We start from the raw sequence: 16,003 nt of genomic DNA, 5'->3' as shown, positions 1-16,003 counted from the left end.
ACAAAGGATGTGGTGGTTTCAGGGTGAGTGATGGTTATGTTCCCTTTCCCTTCACACCCCCCTGTGATGGCTGATTCTGCTCAGGCAGTTAGTACAAAATTATTTACTTTTGTTTCTTATTTCTTTGTTATTTTTCTGCTGATTTAATGAGCTGAAATGGGATTACTAAAGGACAAGGCTCTCCCCTGCAAGAATTCTCTGTTCCAACATTAGTTTACAGAAGCATCTGCTAGCAAAATCTCAGCTCTGGTCCGTGGGGGCACAAGGAACTCAGATTAGATGATGGCCCTTGTGGTCCTTAAGTGACCATAAAAAATCAACATCCTGAATCCCTAGGCTAATTTGCAAATGGGCACATAGAATCACAGAATGGTTTGGGTTGGAAGAGATCTTAAAGCTCATACAGTTCCAACCCCCTGCGACGGATGGGGACACCTTCCACTAGACCATGTTGCTCCAAGCCCCATCCAACCTGTCCTTGAGCACTGCCAGGGATGGGGCAGCCACAGCTTCTCTTGGCACCCTGTGCCAGCGCCTCACCACCCTCAAAAGCTTCTTCCTAATGTCTCATCTAAATCTCCCCTCTATCAGTTTAAAGCCGTTCCCCCTTGTCCTGTCACTACATGCCCTTGTAAGAAGTCCCTCTCCAGTTTTCTTGTAGGCCCTCTTTAGGCACTAGAAGGTTGCTATAAAGTCTCCCCTGAGCCTTCTCTTCTGCAGGCTGAACAAGCCCAGCTCTCTCAGCCTGTCTTCATAGGAGAGGTGCTCCAGCCCCCTGAGCATCTTTGTGGCCTTCTCTGGACTTTCTACAACAGGTCCACGTCCCTCTTGTGTTGGGAGCCTCAGAGCTGAACACAGTACTACAGGTGGGGTCTCAACATAGCATTAAATAGGTACACATAGACTAGGGTAAACCATCTTTGCCTTTCCCTAGTGTTGCTGCTTTGTAAGATGTGCGAGGGCATTTGTATTAGGGAGCAAAGCCAGTTTATGCTGGCAGAGAAAGAAGGGTTTGGCCCAGCTCCAAAGTTCACAACTTTTTTGTATGTACATGTTACTGTTGTAGGGAACTGTCTGTCCTGGGTTCAGCTATAGCAGTCATTTTTCTCCTTCTTAGTAGCTGGTGCAGTGCTGTGTTTTTTAACTTTCAGCCTGGGAACAACGCTGATAACACTGATGTTTTTAGTTGTTGCTAAGTAATGTTTATTCCAACCAAGGACTTTCTCAGTCTCATGCTTTGCCAGGGAGGAGGGGAAGCCGGGCGGAAGCAGAGACAGGACACCTGACCCAAACTGGCCAAAGGGGTATTCCATACCACAGCACGTCATGCCCAGTATATAAACCGGGGGGAGTTACCCGGAAGGCCCAGATCACTGCTCGGGTCGGGCTGGGTATCGGTCGGCGGGTGGTGAGCAATTGTATCCTCTCCCCTTGTTATTTCACTAATCGTTATTATCATTGGTGGTAGCAGTAGTGGTTTTGTATTATACCTTAGTTGCGGGACTGCTCTTATCTCAACCCGTGGGAGTTACATTCTTCCCATTCTCCTCCCCATCCCTCTGGGAGCGGGGGGAGGAAGAAGGCGGGGGGGGGGGGGGGGAGCGAGCGGCTGTGTGGTTCTGAGTTACTGGCTGGGCTCAAACCACGACACTGTCCCAGAACCAACACTTGCCTGGGAAATAGTTTCCCATCCCACCCTAACCTTCCGCTCACTTTTCCTATAGTTGTATTTGAAACATCAAGCCTTTTTATTAAGAAATAACCATCCAACTGACCGTAAGTGGGAAATTCTCATTGAATTCTTGTATTTTATGAAAGAACTTGTATTGTGTGCACAAGAGCTCACGAGTGCCTGGGACAATTCAAGAGGTGTCTGTGCGTTGTTATGGGGTTAGAAGGCACACTGGGTATAGAAATAGAACAGTTGGGTTTTTATGAGTGTGTGATGACGCCTAGTAACATAGATTTCTGAATATTATTCTTGAATATTTTAAGAAATCCATGTTTTTCTGTATTTTTATAGAGAAAACATGTAGTAACCTTTTCATACAGAAACCAAGAAAATGTAATTAAGGAATGTTATTCGTCTGTGTGGCCACTTTAGCCTTCAAGGGACTATGTTCCCGTGATGGAAAAAAATGCATGAGATGGTGTGATTCTTTGAGTATTGCTCTCTAGGTGTAGCTAAATGATTCAGCTGTGGTTGGTTCTTGTGGCTTTGGGTAAGAGGCAGAGAGGACTCAAAGCTCAAGTTTGTGATGGAAATTTGATGAAAAAGAGGCTGACTGCTCCCTCTCTCCCAAGAGGGCTGCGAGAATGTCAGTGTGAGGTCTGGGCATTTTTTTTTTCCTTTAAGAAAATATTTACTGGTTCTTTTCTACATTCCTTACACAGTTTAAACAACATTGAAGCCAAGGAGAACTGGGTTTGGATTATGAACTTTTTCATCTTTTTTAGAGTTGAGCTGTGAAATTGCTGATAAAAACAGCTTCTTTTTTTTTTTCCCCAAGCTGGTCATTGAGGATACATCTAAACTGAGATCATTTTCTCATAATCTGTAAAATTTCTCTTGTTTAATTTGTTCAACGCCCAAGCATACCTGTATCCATTGCATTGTGGACAGGTACCCTCTTTCCCTTTGTGCCAGGTAAAGAGATATTACTTCCCTCAGCCCTGGGTGTTTGCTGCTTTGTCACTAAGTCCCCATCCAGATACCATCCCCTCGCTAATCTGCCATACCAGCCAGGTTAGCAACATTCTGCTGCTCCTCGAAGGCCTGCCCGTTTGATTTGTTTGAGGATGCTCCAGGGTGCTTGCCCTGGCACTGGGCAGGGAAGGGGACACTTGTAATAGGGGCCAGTGACAAGAAGCTGGTTGGCAGCCGCTAACCTTTTCCACTGGCACAGCTGTTTGCAGAGTGTCCATCTGCTCGGGCTTGTTGGAAAAGCTGGCTGGATCAATGTAAATTGCTTAAACCTGGACCTGTGGTCTTGTTAGTAGCTAGGTGCCACGTCTTTAAATTCTGTGATTAATAGCCAGCGTCTGTGAGGATATTTTGCACATCAGTGGCTACAGCAAATTGATTTTAGAAGAAATCAGAAAATTGAAAGGAGAGTTGGGGAAATGTTATGTTTCTGCTAATGCAGCCACAGACTTTAGCAATTTGCAATTGCTCAAACATTTTTTACCATTCATTAAAGACTTCTGGCATTGCAATGTTCCCATCTCATGCTGATTATTTTGACTAGTGATCGGCAAATGGATATCCTGAATGTTTTGTGTCTCCTGCAGTGACAGTGGATAGAAGGTGGTCCCGCACGTGTGGGAGTGTGCAGGAGGATGAGGCAGCTCTTGAGGTGGAAGGCTGGGAGGTGGGTTACATGGGAAGGGACTGCACAGAGCCCCCAGCCTGGTGGGGTGGAGTAGGTTGCCTTGGGAAACCTTGACCTAGACTAGGAAAGCAGGGGCCACAGTGGGCTGTTGAGGCAATCACTCTGGTTACTGCTTCATTGGGTTGTTACTTTTCCAACCTGGGGCAGAGATATGCCACAACGTCCCAGGCATGTTCAGATTTTACCTAGCTTTAGATGCTGCTGGGATATAACCCCCATTACACATGCTTTCTGTGATAGCTATAGATTGACCCTGTGTTTTCAGCATTCACCTTGAATTTCAGAGGCTTGCTGGTAAAGTGATGCCATCAAAGACACTAGTGAAGGTTTATACCAGACCTCTGTTTTTGATAATGGATTTTAAAATATCCCTGAATGGAATAAACTGTATTGACAAAATGACTTTTTTCCCCCCTTTTGTAATTGCATTTTTATTACTCGTTTGTTTGGGGTTTTTTTTATAGCATAACTGGAGGTGAAAAAAGAAGAATTATACCTTATATGACATAGCAATATCAGCAGAAATTCTGCAGTAAAAGGAAAATAAATCCATATGCTTTATGTTAGAGCGAGGACAGTCTAAACTTACTTTTATTTTAAGTTGCTGAATGCTGCCTAAGGTTAGGCTGCTTTTTGTCTACAGGAGACCCAGAGCAACCATTCAGGCACACGAAGCTAGACCTCATGGCTCATGTTACATGTAGTTCAGCCATGGTAACCTGGTTGTATGTCTAAAGATTCAGGCTGAGGGTTGAGGAGAGCTTAGGTAAGAGTGGCTGGTGAAGGTAGTACTGCTACCTGCCAGCCCTTCTCCTGCTCTCTCAACAGCCCATCTGTTCATCAGTCCAATCCTGTGCTGCCTCAGCTCACAGATATAGTTTTAAGGCAAAATGGGACTGGTGATCCTTGTCTGAAAACAGCGTGCTGTGGGCTGTGGCTGTTTAGATGCAGCTCGATGACCAACCAGCTCGGGTACCCAGGGGCGAAGGAGAGAGGAGGTGGACAGGAGGAAGCACACGAGCGGAACCCTCCTGCCCATCCATCAAAGCCATGAGCCTGGTGTTCAGGAAATGGATTTGCCAGCTCTACTGCTTCAAGGATGCTTTCGTTGTCACAACTGCTATGTGTGGCTACACTGGCAAATGATTCAACATGTACACAAGATTGATGATATTTGAGTATGCTGCTTGTAAGTAAACAAGTACAAGTGTAAGGTAAAGTCACTCTGAATGTGTTTCATTGGGTCTGACCCTAATAACCTGCCATGTCTCACATTTCAGAGTGTATGAGGGCTTAATGTCCCACCAAAATATAGCAGATAGGTGTGTTGACTGGAAGGGTATCTTGGGCTTTAGCTAGTAAAAATACCTATAAATATAGCTGTTTGCAGTACAGAAGTCTGTTGTGTCCCTTCAAAAGTGGTCCTTGTTTCTTTAGCTAGGTAAACTGACAACTCTGGTTTCGACCCTTCTGGAGACTACAAGTTTGATCCAAAACTTTTTCTCTTTAAAAAGTCTGGCAAAATTTACTGGTGTTAAGCAATGTTAATTGAGCTAAGTTACTGGTTTCTCTAATTGTGCCAGCAGCAGATGACCTTCAATAGAGCATCTTCTGCTACCATTTATTTCTGGAGGTGGCTTTCATGGATTGTGGTGGTGGTTGTTAAAATTGAGATTGCTTCGCTTACAAAGAATTTTCCAAGTCTGAGATGAGGGGTAAATCTGCTTATTTTGTTTAGTCTGAGTTGACCTTCTGCAATGTAATGAAAGTAGAAGGATGTCTGATTTTTTTATTCTCTATGACTTACCAGATCTTGTTATAATATATTGAAAAGTGGCATTTCCTTAAATGTCACTTTTTTATCAGGACTAACAGTAGCAGGAGTATAACTATTTAGTACTGCATTTTACTGCCTGGGAAAAATAAGGTACACCTTATAGTATTTGTCCACTTAAAGAGTTAACTAGAAAGCTAAACTTGGAGTGAGGTTTCTTGAATGGTCATCCTATTTAATCTAAACTGGGCCATGCTGAGTTGCTGCTTCTTGTGATTTAAACTGCCTGTTTCCAATACATTTCATCTTTCTTATTGTAGCAATTCATCAAAATGAAGAAAACAGCGGTCAAGACATAAGAGGACTAGAAGAGCTCAAGGATACCTCTGATACTCAGGTAAATGTGTAAGATTAATTGTGTCTTGGGAACTTTTTCAGATCTACTAGTTGAAGGATCTGCTTTCAGTAGCTCTGGGAAATGGATTTTCCTCGATGTTCTGTGCAGGGGGGCTGTAGGAAGTAGAATGTCTGCTGGATCTTGTCTTGTGTGACTATTTAGAATAAGATTGATGATTACTCTGGGAATTAAACCCATGATGTTGCAATCGGACAGCATTCTTCAGCTATCTCTCTGCTTTTTTTAGATAACGCATATAGCGAGTACCAGATGTGAAAATAAAATGAAATGTATTTTAGGAAGCAAGGGCATGTGACATTTTGATTGAATTTTAATCACTGTAAGCAGACATGCAATGAAATGAAGATACTTATTAGTCACTGAAGTGTAAGCAACAATCTTTTTCTTTCCTTCCCCAACTGGCCTCATTTACAACCAAATCATACTTCTAGATATTGCTCAGAAGAAACTAAACTGCCTTTTAGAGTATTTTATGGTGGAATTGGTTACAGTTTTTAATTCTGTGAATCTTTTTTGATTACTCTCCATTCAGTCATTCCATTCACGCATTCAAACTGTGCAAGTGTAACTATACTGCTCATTGTAATGGTGCTGATTATTGCTTTTAATTTTAAATTGATTTTTCCTAGTCTTGACTGTTTTTTTTCTCTCTGTTCCTCTTGCAAATCTTACGTTCCCCACCAGTTGTCACCTTTTCTCCTTCCTGCCTATGCAACTTGCAATTCTTGTCTCTGGTTTATTTCCTAACACCTTGCCCGCTAAAAAGCTGTGTGCAAGAAAGACAGGATTTGTATCACTATCTGTGAGCAAGCCTAGCTGAAGGGATACAAGCTATGTAGCTATGTGAGCAGCACCTGTATCTTTCTAAGGGTAGGAGCTATCTCAACCACAGTGAGTCCTGGAGGAGCTATAGGGAGCTCTGGTAGCAGACCTGGACCATGGCAGACACCTGGAGAGTACAAGCAGAACAGTTGGGGACCGTGTGGGTATGCCTACTGCATCAGTGTTTATCTGGGCTTTTCTAGCACACTCTTCAGAGTCATGCTTAAGTAAGATGTTTGGGAATGGCCTGCTCTTTTCTTAACTGCACACAGTTTCAAACCTATTAAAAAGAAAAAAAAAGTAGTAGGAGCCCTAATATATGAAAATTTTGTTACCTGACTTTGATTCCTAATTCACATCAGCGTGGGGTTAAGGATCAGGCTTCTAGAGCTATAGAAAAGATGTGGGAGGAAATACTGACCTCACGGCACAGAAGATCTGGCTTTCTGTTTTCTTTTTCAGGTTTTATATTACTCAGTTCTACTTGATTATTGTTGTGGTTATTAGTTTTCGAAAATGTTTGTTCACGTTTATGTCAGAGATGTAAAAAGAAAGACTATGACGTGTGTGCTCAAAGCTCCTAAGTAGCCAGCTAATAAGATTACATGGGCAGATTATAAAAACCCATGAGAATTTATTATTGGGATATTGATTTGCTCAGCTTTTATTTGGCTGGAAACCAGCTTCTAAAATTTGAAAGAATCTGAAACACATTTAAAATTAAACCATTAAGTAAGCAGTTAAAAAAACCGACCATGTGCCCAACTGGAAGGAGAGCAGGAGTGTTAGCAAAGCAGCTGCTGCTCCAATTTGTTTGTCTTCGCTGTAAAAATGACATCCTGTGAACACCAAATACAGTTTGGTTTATGGGTGTGAATGATTTTATTTTATTCAATTCGGTGAGGCTGGGCATGTGACTGGAGCAAAGCAACTGATCTTTCGAGGCAGTGACATATGGTTTTAAGTTTTCAGGTTGGTCAAAGGTGAAGCCTGTAATAATTACATCGTTTTCACCAGACACAGGAGACAGAGGTGCAGTGGAAAAAAGCCACCGCAAACCTCTTCTGTTAGCAGAGCTGAAGGGTGTGGTGCCTGCTCTGAACACCCGTTTGGATGACAGAGGCTTCACTTACATTGGAATTAGTTGACAAAACTGTTACAAGTGTGGAAAGAATTCAGTACAGAGGTTTTTGTTTACAGCATGCTTGCTTTTAATGTAAATAATGTAAATAAAAAATCCCATCCTGTCTGCCTAAGGATGTCCTTATTCACCTCTGTGTCACTGCTAGCATATTCATTTATGGCTGTTGCAAGGGGAATATTTTCCAATGGATATGCTGAAACAGAAAATGTGTTGTCAGCATCTTTGCTTTTTCAACCTTAGTAGTGACTAATTTACTTTCCTTCCCATTAAACATTTTACTTCATTTCAAATATTGCATAAACACATTTAATTATAGTAATTTGGGGCCATGAATGGTAGTAAAACCTTACTATAAAGCTCCTACCTTCTTTTATCATTCATTAAATTAAAGCCAGTTAAAATAAGCAGTTTCGTGATTTTCACCTTTACATAAGTTAGTACTTGTATCTCTGTTGGGGTGCATGAATTAGACAACTAAGCACCAACATCTGGGCATGTGGGACTTTGAAGGGTGTCTGCCCACGAAAAATACAAATAGAAATTGTACTTTGCAAGTAGAGCAACTTGGCTTTACCCTTTTGTCTGATTGATAGCTTCAAAGGTATTGCTTGAAAATTACATTTATATTGACAAGTGAAAATAACCAGTTATAGGAGAGACTGACAACATCTTCCCAACCAGCTTTTAGAAGCTGTCAGTAATTAATTACTTAGTGAGTTGACCTGGATGCTTTCTTATAAGTATTTAGCAGGAAGACTTATCATGGAAAGTCAGCATAATTGAGGAAATCAGAATTAAAAGTGATTCATGTTTTTCTTCTTAATTATGAAAAAGCATGTTTAGCATTTGTATTTCAAGTGCATTCTTTACTGCCAGAGCCAAGCATGTACAATTAACTTAATAATACCTTAGCCCTCCCAGAAATGTTTTAGTTGACCTTTTTTTCTCTGAAAATCCAATAAAATAAATACATTTTTTTGTGTTCGCTGCAATTCTTTAAATTAAAAAATAGTTGGGGGAGGAGGGCACATGTTAAAATGTAAGATTTCTTTCTTATTTGGAGTGGTACAATATGATTCTTTAATGAAATTGCCAATTTCAATACAGACCATATTTGTGGCAGAGCTAATGGCTTTGTATCCAGATTTACTTCTTCCCTGGGGTGCTCATCCATGCAGAAAGCAATAAGATGCTCTGTCTGTATACAGGCAGAGGGCAAGGGGTGAAAGAGAGCGAGGCCCATGTGTTCAAAAAATTGTCTTTCTCCAGGATGTTTCTTCTATTTGAACAAGCTGAAGCCAGCTGTTATCCCAAAACTGAAGTCCTCCTTCCGCATGTTAACATAAGTGGTTTTAACCACTGGGATTTTGCTTCATACACTGAAGATCAATAAGTATTTGTTCAGCAGAGGGAACACTGTATTCTGTCGATGTCCCTCTGACATTTGAAGTACAGGAACTCATAGCCATCTATGCCACTTATAGGTCATGGTCTGACTTGTCTGGGCACAAGACGAAGGTGTGAAAAGTGCCTCTGCAGTACTAAGACCCCATATCCAAAGAGACTGTAAATCTTTATAGACCCAAAATCCTAATAGGCCGTAACACTTTGAGTTGTCCTTAGCCTACAAGCCTGGGGCTTGTTATACTCTGTGCTAGAAGCATCCCAAAGCCATGAAATAAGGAAGTTTGGCTGTAGTTAATATCCCCAGCCTATCAGTGTTATGAAGTGCAGACATCAGGCCTCAGCCGAGTCTGTGAGGATTGCCTAGGTTCCCTGTGTAGATTACTGGAGAAAAAGGAGAATGTTATGAAACAACTCATCTGACTATTTTTAAATGTCTACTGTAGAGTAAAAAATTTTTCTGTTTATAAGTTTGGACAACTAGTTCAGTGTATTCTTCCACATTTGATAAAATCAGTCTCACTCCTGATCTGCAGGTGATAATGGTGTGTCAGAACTGGTTTATAAATCCCTGTCCTCGATAGGTGTGTGCTTAGGGACATGGTTTAGTGGTAGACTTGGCAGTGCTAAATTAATGGTTGGACTTGACGATTCAACCTAAACAATTCTATGATTTAGAAGATAAGGAGCTAAACTCATGGAAAATGTAAGGACTTTTGGGTTAGGTGCTGCAATTCCTTATTTTCTCGGTGGATTTCTGATCTTCAAACCAGTGTGTAGGTTCCTTATGTGAGAAAGCTGGGTTCCTCAGGAGGCTGGGCACTAACCATAGGACATGCAGAGCACAGGCTGTATCTGAAATTCTCCTGCAGAGCACAAGTGCCTGATGTAGTTTTATGAGGAGATGCCTTCATCTAGACTGGAGGAATGCAGGCATGTAAAAATGTCCTTCAAATAATTTGGTACGGATGACTCTTTGGACTCAGGCATGGAACCTATTTTTTTCCATCAGTGTTAAAGCACTTATTCAGAAAGCGGATTTGTTTTCCTCCTCAGCTGTCATGAGCAGGAGTTTCTCAAGGCCAAGGAATTGGAGCCTGCATGACACTACAGGTTAGCAGTCAGGGCATCCTTGGCTTTTGGTCTTGACTCATGAGATGTTTTGTGAATTTTGGAGTAGATACTGATTCAGTTAAACTCAGGATGAATGGTAGAAAGAAAAGGGTGGAGGAAGTGGGGAAAAAGATTTATTTGCAGATTGCCTTTAAAGTCATATAGCAATACCCTGGCCATGCCACATGCCTGGCTCTCCCAAGGCATATACTGTCCCATCAGGAACCATCTGGGCTAATAAAAGCTGTTAGGCATCATCGAGCCAGGTCTCGGTTACGCAGAGGCTATATACATGACCAGATCATGGAGAGTGATACTAGCCACTGATGTTGCAGGGAGCGATTTAGCCCTCATCAGCTAACTTTGTGATGGGTCTGGTATGTCTGTGTGAATCCATCTTTATATATATACATGGTATTTTTATAAAACAACGAGTGCTGAATGCTTTGATGAAACACTATCAGCATAGTTTGAATAACTTGGCAGAATATTAGCCAAAAAAAGAGTTCTAACATACTTTTTAAAGCAAATCTAATTTTCTTCCCTAAACAAAATCAGGAGATACTGATTTGTTATTTACAGAATAAACAAACATGGTGCAACTCTCTTTTAACTCTTGAGGCTGGCATACGTGAAAAATGGTTGGAGCGGGAGCAGAGGGAGTTGTAGGCTGTTATTTTTAGGAGTGCCCTGTGTTAGGCTTCATTCTTTTTCCAGGGCTGTTCCTGGCTAACTTTCCCATGAGTTTTTAACCTCTTGCTCTTGTTCTCTTATGTAACAGGAAACAGGCTGACAGGAACAAATAAAACACAGCGTATCTGATAGTCACAGTCAGAGGAGCGGCTGATTTAGTTAGCCCTGCCTTCGTTCCTCCAAAGTAGATACATTTAGAGATTCAGATGTGCCTCAGCTCCTCTCCAGTTGTTTCCCAGGAAGCAGCGATTTGTTTGTGTTCAGCAAGTGGCACTGAAGGACCGCAAATATGAGGAAACAGATGCATTTCTTTTAAGGTTGAAATTTGTGGCGGTGTCATGTCCTGGGATTGTGGATTTAAGTATCTGTTTGCTCTTTCTCCCACCCTTAAGGCAGGGGTTTTGTGCAAGCTCCAGGGAAGAGATGACATCGGACGGATTGAGCTGGTCCAGAAGCTGGCGAGAGAAAACTGCCAGTTTTTGCAGGCAGATAGAAAACCACAGGAGAAGGCAGAGCAAGTAAGACATTTCTTGTTTGGGTTTTTGGTTTCTTTCTGGTAGGGGAGGGAGATTTAGGTCACAAAACTGAAATAGCAAATCTGATGGTCAGAATCCAGGGCATACATTAGTCATGGAGCTGTAGCTGCTCTCCTCTGGCATTTACATTTCTCTGAAGTGCGTTCAGTTCAATAATTGTCAACACACTTAAATTATTATGTTGTCACTAACTGTCAGTTACTGTTATTAATGTCTTGTACACATAGGAAATAGTGGATGATTTCAGGATGCTTTCTACCAAATTGTTTTTAGTGATTAAGAAATACGTGGGTTTAAGGATGTATTTAAATAATGTATAAGGTATATGAGTGCTTCAAGGACTTTAAATTGTCTTAAAATTACTTTGCTGCTGGTATATTTGGATGCAAGTGTTGGCTGGAGCTTTTCAGTGGGAATTAAAAAGAATGGTGTGGATAGAGAATTCAGCGGTTTCTTTAAAAAATTTGTGTTTTCAACCAAAAGTTACACTGAAGAAGGCAGCATTCTATTTAATGCTTCTGAAAGCACTTATTCAGATGTTAATAACTGGATTGAAAATGCACTAAAACTTGCAGGCTCCGCTTATAGCACAATGTATTGTAATTTTGTTCTCCTAGTAAAGATTTCTATTCTGATTGCATATTCATCTAAACATGAGCAGGATAATAACTGCAAGAAACAACAAAAATCCCACCTAGTCCTCATATGTCTTGCTATTATGCATATGTAATTTATTCTATTTGCTGCTCATTGGACAGTAGAAAAAAAGCATGTACTTTAGAAAAGAAATACTTTTCAGCTCATCTGCAAGCTCATTCCTACTGAAATAAAGTTGCACAAAGGAAAAGAGAAAGATGAAATCTTATTTCAGAACTTCATGCTGTTCTGTTTGGCAGCATTTAAGGTCTAGTCTGGTGTAGTTAAATATGTAATTATATCAGTGGGTGTGCAGGAGGGAGGAGGGTAATTAGCCAGGCTCAAATCCCTAAGATTGAATTGTTCCTCAGCTGATCCGCTAGCTATGGATATCTGGTAGAATTTCCGTATATCTTTAAACCGCATCTGCAAAGTGCAATTAAAAGTTTAGGTGCCTAAGTAAAGAAGATTTTAAGCCAGTGAACGTTTCTGTTGTGTTTCAGTATTTGGAAGCAAGATTACAAATGCTGTGGGCATAAGGGAGAGGGGAATGTTGGGACTGATACTCAAAAAACTCAGTGGGTATTTTTGCTGCTTACTTCAGTCATTGCAAAGGGTGCTGTGGTGTCAGCTGCAGCTCTGTAGCTGCACAGATTACAGTACAGTTCCAAAAATGGAAAGGAAAGAAGTGCTCAGCTTTTCTTCTTTGAAAAGTATGGTACTTAGCAATTGCTGCTATTTAGGAGATGAGTGACTTCAGTTTAGCGGGAGCTAGAGCAAGCTGCTCATATCCTTCCTGAGCAGTATAACATAGCAGTTACTGCTCTTGGGCAAGGATGTGCCTTTCGACTTAGGAGGTGACAGAAAAGAGAAATGTTGCCTGAGACTGCAGAAGCCCAGGTCATTCCTCATGTGCCCCTTATTTCTGGGTGGGAAATATCTCACAGCTAGTGCTGGCAATAACAAATTATGGTTGCTTCCCTCCCTCCTGCTCCCTCATTCCGTAAGGCGGGGGTGATGTGGCTTTTCTTGATGGTCCAGGCAGCCCATGCCCAGATGTAAGAGAGACTTGCAGTCCTCAGTTTGGGTGTATTTGCTAAGCCCCCAGCCAGTCTAGTGATTTCATTAGGAATAGTCACCCAGAAGACATTACTAAACATGGGCAAGGTCTGTCATAGGGTTCTCAGTATAGCTGACTCAGGTAATTTACTTTCACTGGAAAAAAAACAGGCTGTGGTGGGGGTGGGTCACATACGTTCGGGAAGCTGTGAGCTTCCATCCCTTCCTCCCCTCCCTTCCTCTCTTGTGGTCTGAGAGCTGCCCTGCTGCATGTGCAGGTGGCAGGATTTGGCTGGCTGGGCAGAGTTCACTGCTCCAGGCAGCTGTTCCCTCTCTTCTCCAGGGAGAAAAGCAGCAGGCTGGGTTGTAGTGAGTACCACTCAGATGCAGGCTTTCAGACCTTCCCATCTCATCCTGCTGCTACAAAAGTGATGGCAGATTCATTGGCATCGGCTTACTGCCCAGTCCCTTGTGCTTGCTGTAAGTGTTAAAGGAACAGCATGTTCAGGGTGTGGTGTCCTTACAAAATTATGTGTAGCGTGCCCATCTTTCTTCTTAAAAAAAATAATAATTAAAAGCATAGCTCACTCTGACATTACTTTCTTAGAAACAGAGTAATGGGCACTTGATGTAGGCAGTGAAATGGAGCGGCTCTGCGTGTTCTCCACAGGACTCTCATTTCTCAGCAAGTATCCCTGCCCTAAAGCTTTCACTAGCTTTCCCTCCTGGGGAGCTCAAGCTGTGCTTTCACGGATGATCTGCCTTCCTCAAAGGGAATGGCGTTTGGTCTGTAAATGAGATGCCTGAACACCCTGCCAGGCTCCTCTCCCTGCACTTGGAGAGGTGGTTAGCTGGGCTGGCCTCTTGGCAGCCCATTTCGAAGCAGAAATGCTGCTGGCGTGCAGAGCTGTGTGTGTCAGTCAGCCCAGGGCGGTGTTGCTGTTTGGAGCTGGGGGCATTGTAACCCACTTGGAAGCGAAGCTGCTTCTTCCAAGATGGCCAAGGGGGAATTTTTGCCCCAAGCAGAGTTCTACTTTGTTCTCCTCTAGGAATACGCAACCCCCTCCCCATCTTGAACACAGGATTAGAATTGCACATATGTATAATTCCTCCCTACTTGTACTGTATCCCATGCACATAATGGGAATTGGAGTTGGGGCTCCCCTGATGCTATCCACTGTGTTTCTAAAGCAGCTCTCTTCAGATTAGTACAACCTCATATTTTCCAGCATTAACAGCAAAACCAAACATAGTATGATTGGGCTTTGCTGATTCTTGTAATTTCTTTTGGAGAAAGAAGAAGCTCTGAGGCTAATTGAAGAATTTGGTACCCAATGAACAGGTACAGGTACAGAATTTGGTACCCAATGAACAGGTGCAGGTACAGGTGTGGAGCGTGGCAGAGACCTAAGCTGTGAGGAGGACTGGTGAGCCCTCCTATCAATTCAAATAAATAATCACCATCTTCATCTGATATTGAGGACAGAACATATGGACTAACATAGGAAAGGTAAATGACATGGACACAAGTCTGGTCTTCGAGAGGTTTTGGGGCAGATAAAGTACCTGAAGGTATTCTTCAAGGTGTGGTGTTGGAAGTCTGCAGCCCACAATGGGCAGGTGAAGCATGGATTGGTTTGGGTTGCTGGTTTGGAAGGAGATGAAATATAATTATTTTTTCTCAGAAAAAAACAGATGGTCTAGAAGAAGGAAAATACCTGACAGCTGGGTGGTTCACCAGAGGGAAGCTCAGTTTGGAACTGTGGTGGGAGAGAGAAGGGATTCCTTCAGTTTGGATATGTTCTGGAGGGTGTAAAACGGGGGTATGCATATATGATGATTTTGTACATGCCTACATTTTTACTTGTTACTTTAAGTACACAAGTCAGAAAGTCCATACTATTTTGTTTCAGGTTTCTAGTATGTTATCATTCTTTTCAGATTTATGGTCTGGATAAAGAAAGTCCTGTAATTTATAAAGTTTTGTGTTCAGATTCTGTTGTATGTGAGCTGCTTATTTGTTTCTGGCACTGCAAGCTCACTGTGACCAGGTTAGACTGGTATATTGGAACTGGCGTTCTGTGGCACTGGTGTTCTGGAATTGGTGTTCTGTGGCACTCAGTGCCAGCTTCCTCTTTGGTGAATATAATGTTTGCAAAATGCTTTAGCTGTAATGTTGCTCACAGACTTGTAGAGGAAAACAAAAACTAAATTAGAGTGATTTTTTTTCCCCATTCCCACTTGCTAATGTGTTAGAATGAGGTTCTTAATTAAGGCGCTGAACCTACAATATGTGTTAGGTTTTCTAAAACTTCTGTTTTGCTAATGAGTAGAAAGTAAACAGTAATAAGCTTCTGAACAGGCAGATAAGCTTCTTCTCTGTACTGTTGCATTCCTGCAATTATATTCAATGTATTGATAAGTAAATAAAATGAAATGCTTGTCTAAAATCCACAGAAATTATTTTTATATCAGATGTGGGCTAGAGTAAGAATAACTATGCAAGCTTGCAGTTCTAATTTTATCATTACATGCAAATCACACTTATAAGCATAGGGAAATGTAAAACTGGATATTTGTATTTTTATGTTATTTAAATGTTTCATTCCCTTAAACCAACTGCTTTGACAGAAAATAGACAAAAAATCTGTATTGAAATATTCAGTTATAAAATGAGCCTGCTGTTTTGAGAAGTTTGCGTACTGTTAGCATTAAGTAAAATGTAGAAAGCAACTTCTGTCTGTAAAGTCATTTGTGGTAATTTGTCACAGCTTTTTTTTGCTGAAGCATACATTTGAGATGCATTTGAGGCACATTTGCACTTAACTGCATTTTTTTTTTACTCTTTTTAAGCAACTACAGCTTAATTAAATAAAGCTTTTGTAAAAGATGTGATAGTTTCTACAGTGTTTCCAGATATTATTTTGATGAAGCGTTGCACTCATTAATAAAATCACATCTCTTTATAGTTTTATTGTCTTAGCAAACTCGTAAAAGTGCCTTTCGCCTCAG

At 41.5% G+C, this 16,003-nt stretch overlaps 1 protein-coding gene across 2 annotated transcripts in view; it reads left to right on the top strand.

Moving 5' to 3' along the window:
- Window positions 1–16,003, top strand: part of RAPGEF5 (Rap guanine nucleotide exchange factor 5) — a 163,642-nt gene that overhangs the window by 60,267 nt on the left and 87,372 nt on the right. For both annotated transcript variants that reach the window (XM_030486562.1, XM_030486553.1), the window contains exons 8-9: window positions 5,487–5,563; window positions 11,153–11,278. In XM_030486562.1, the coding sequence (XP_030342422.1) occupies window positions 5,487–5,563; window positions 11,153–11,278 (203 nt within the window). The remainder of the gene's footprint in view (window positions 1–5,486; window positions 5,564–11,152; window positions 11,279–16,003) is intronic.

This window comes from Strigops habroptila, chromosome 1 (assembly GCF_004027225.2).
Source record: "Strigops habroptila isolate Jane chromosome 1, bStrHab1.2.pri, whole genome shotgun sequence".
NCBI lineage: Eukaryota > Metazoa > Chordata > Aves > Psittaciformes > Psittacidae > Strigops > Strigops habroptila.
The sequence above is the reverse complement of the archived record's forward strand: the minus strand, read 5'-3'. Positions and strand labels throughout refer to the sequence as shown.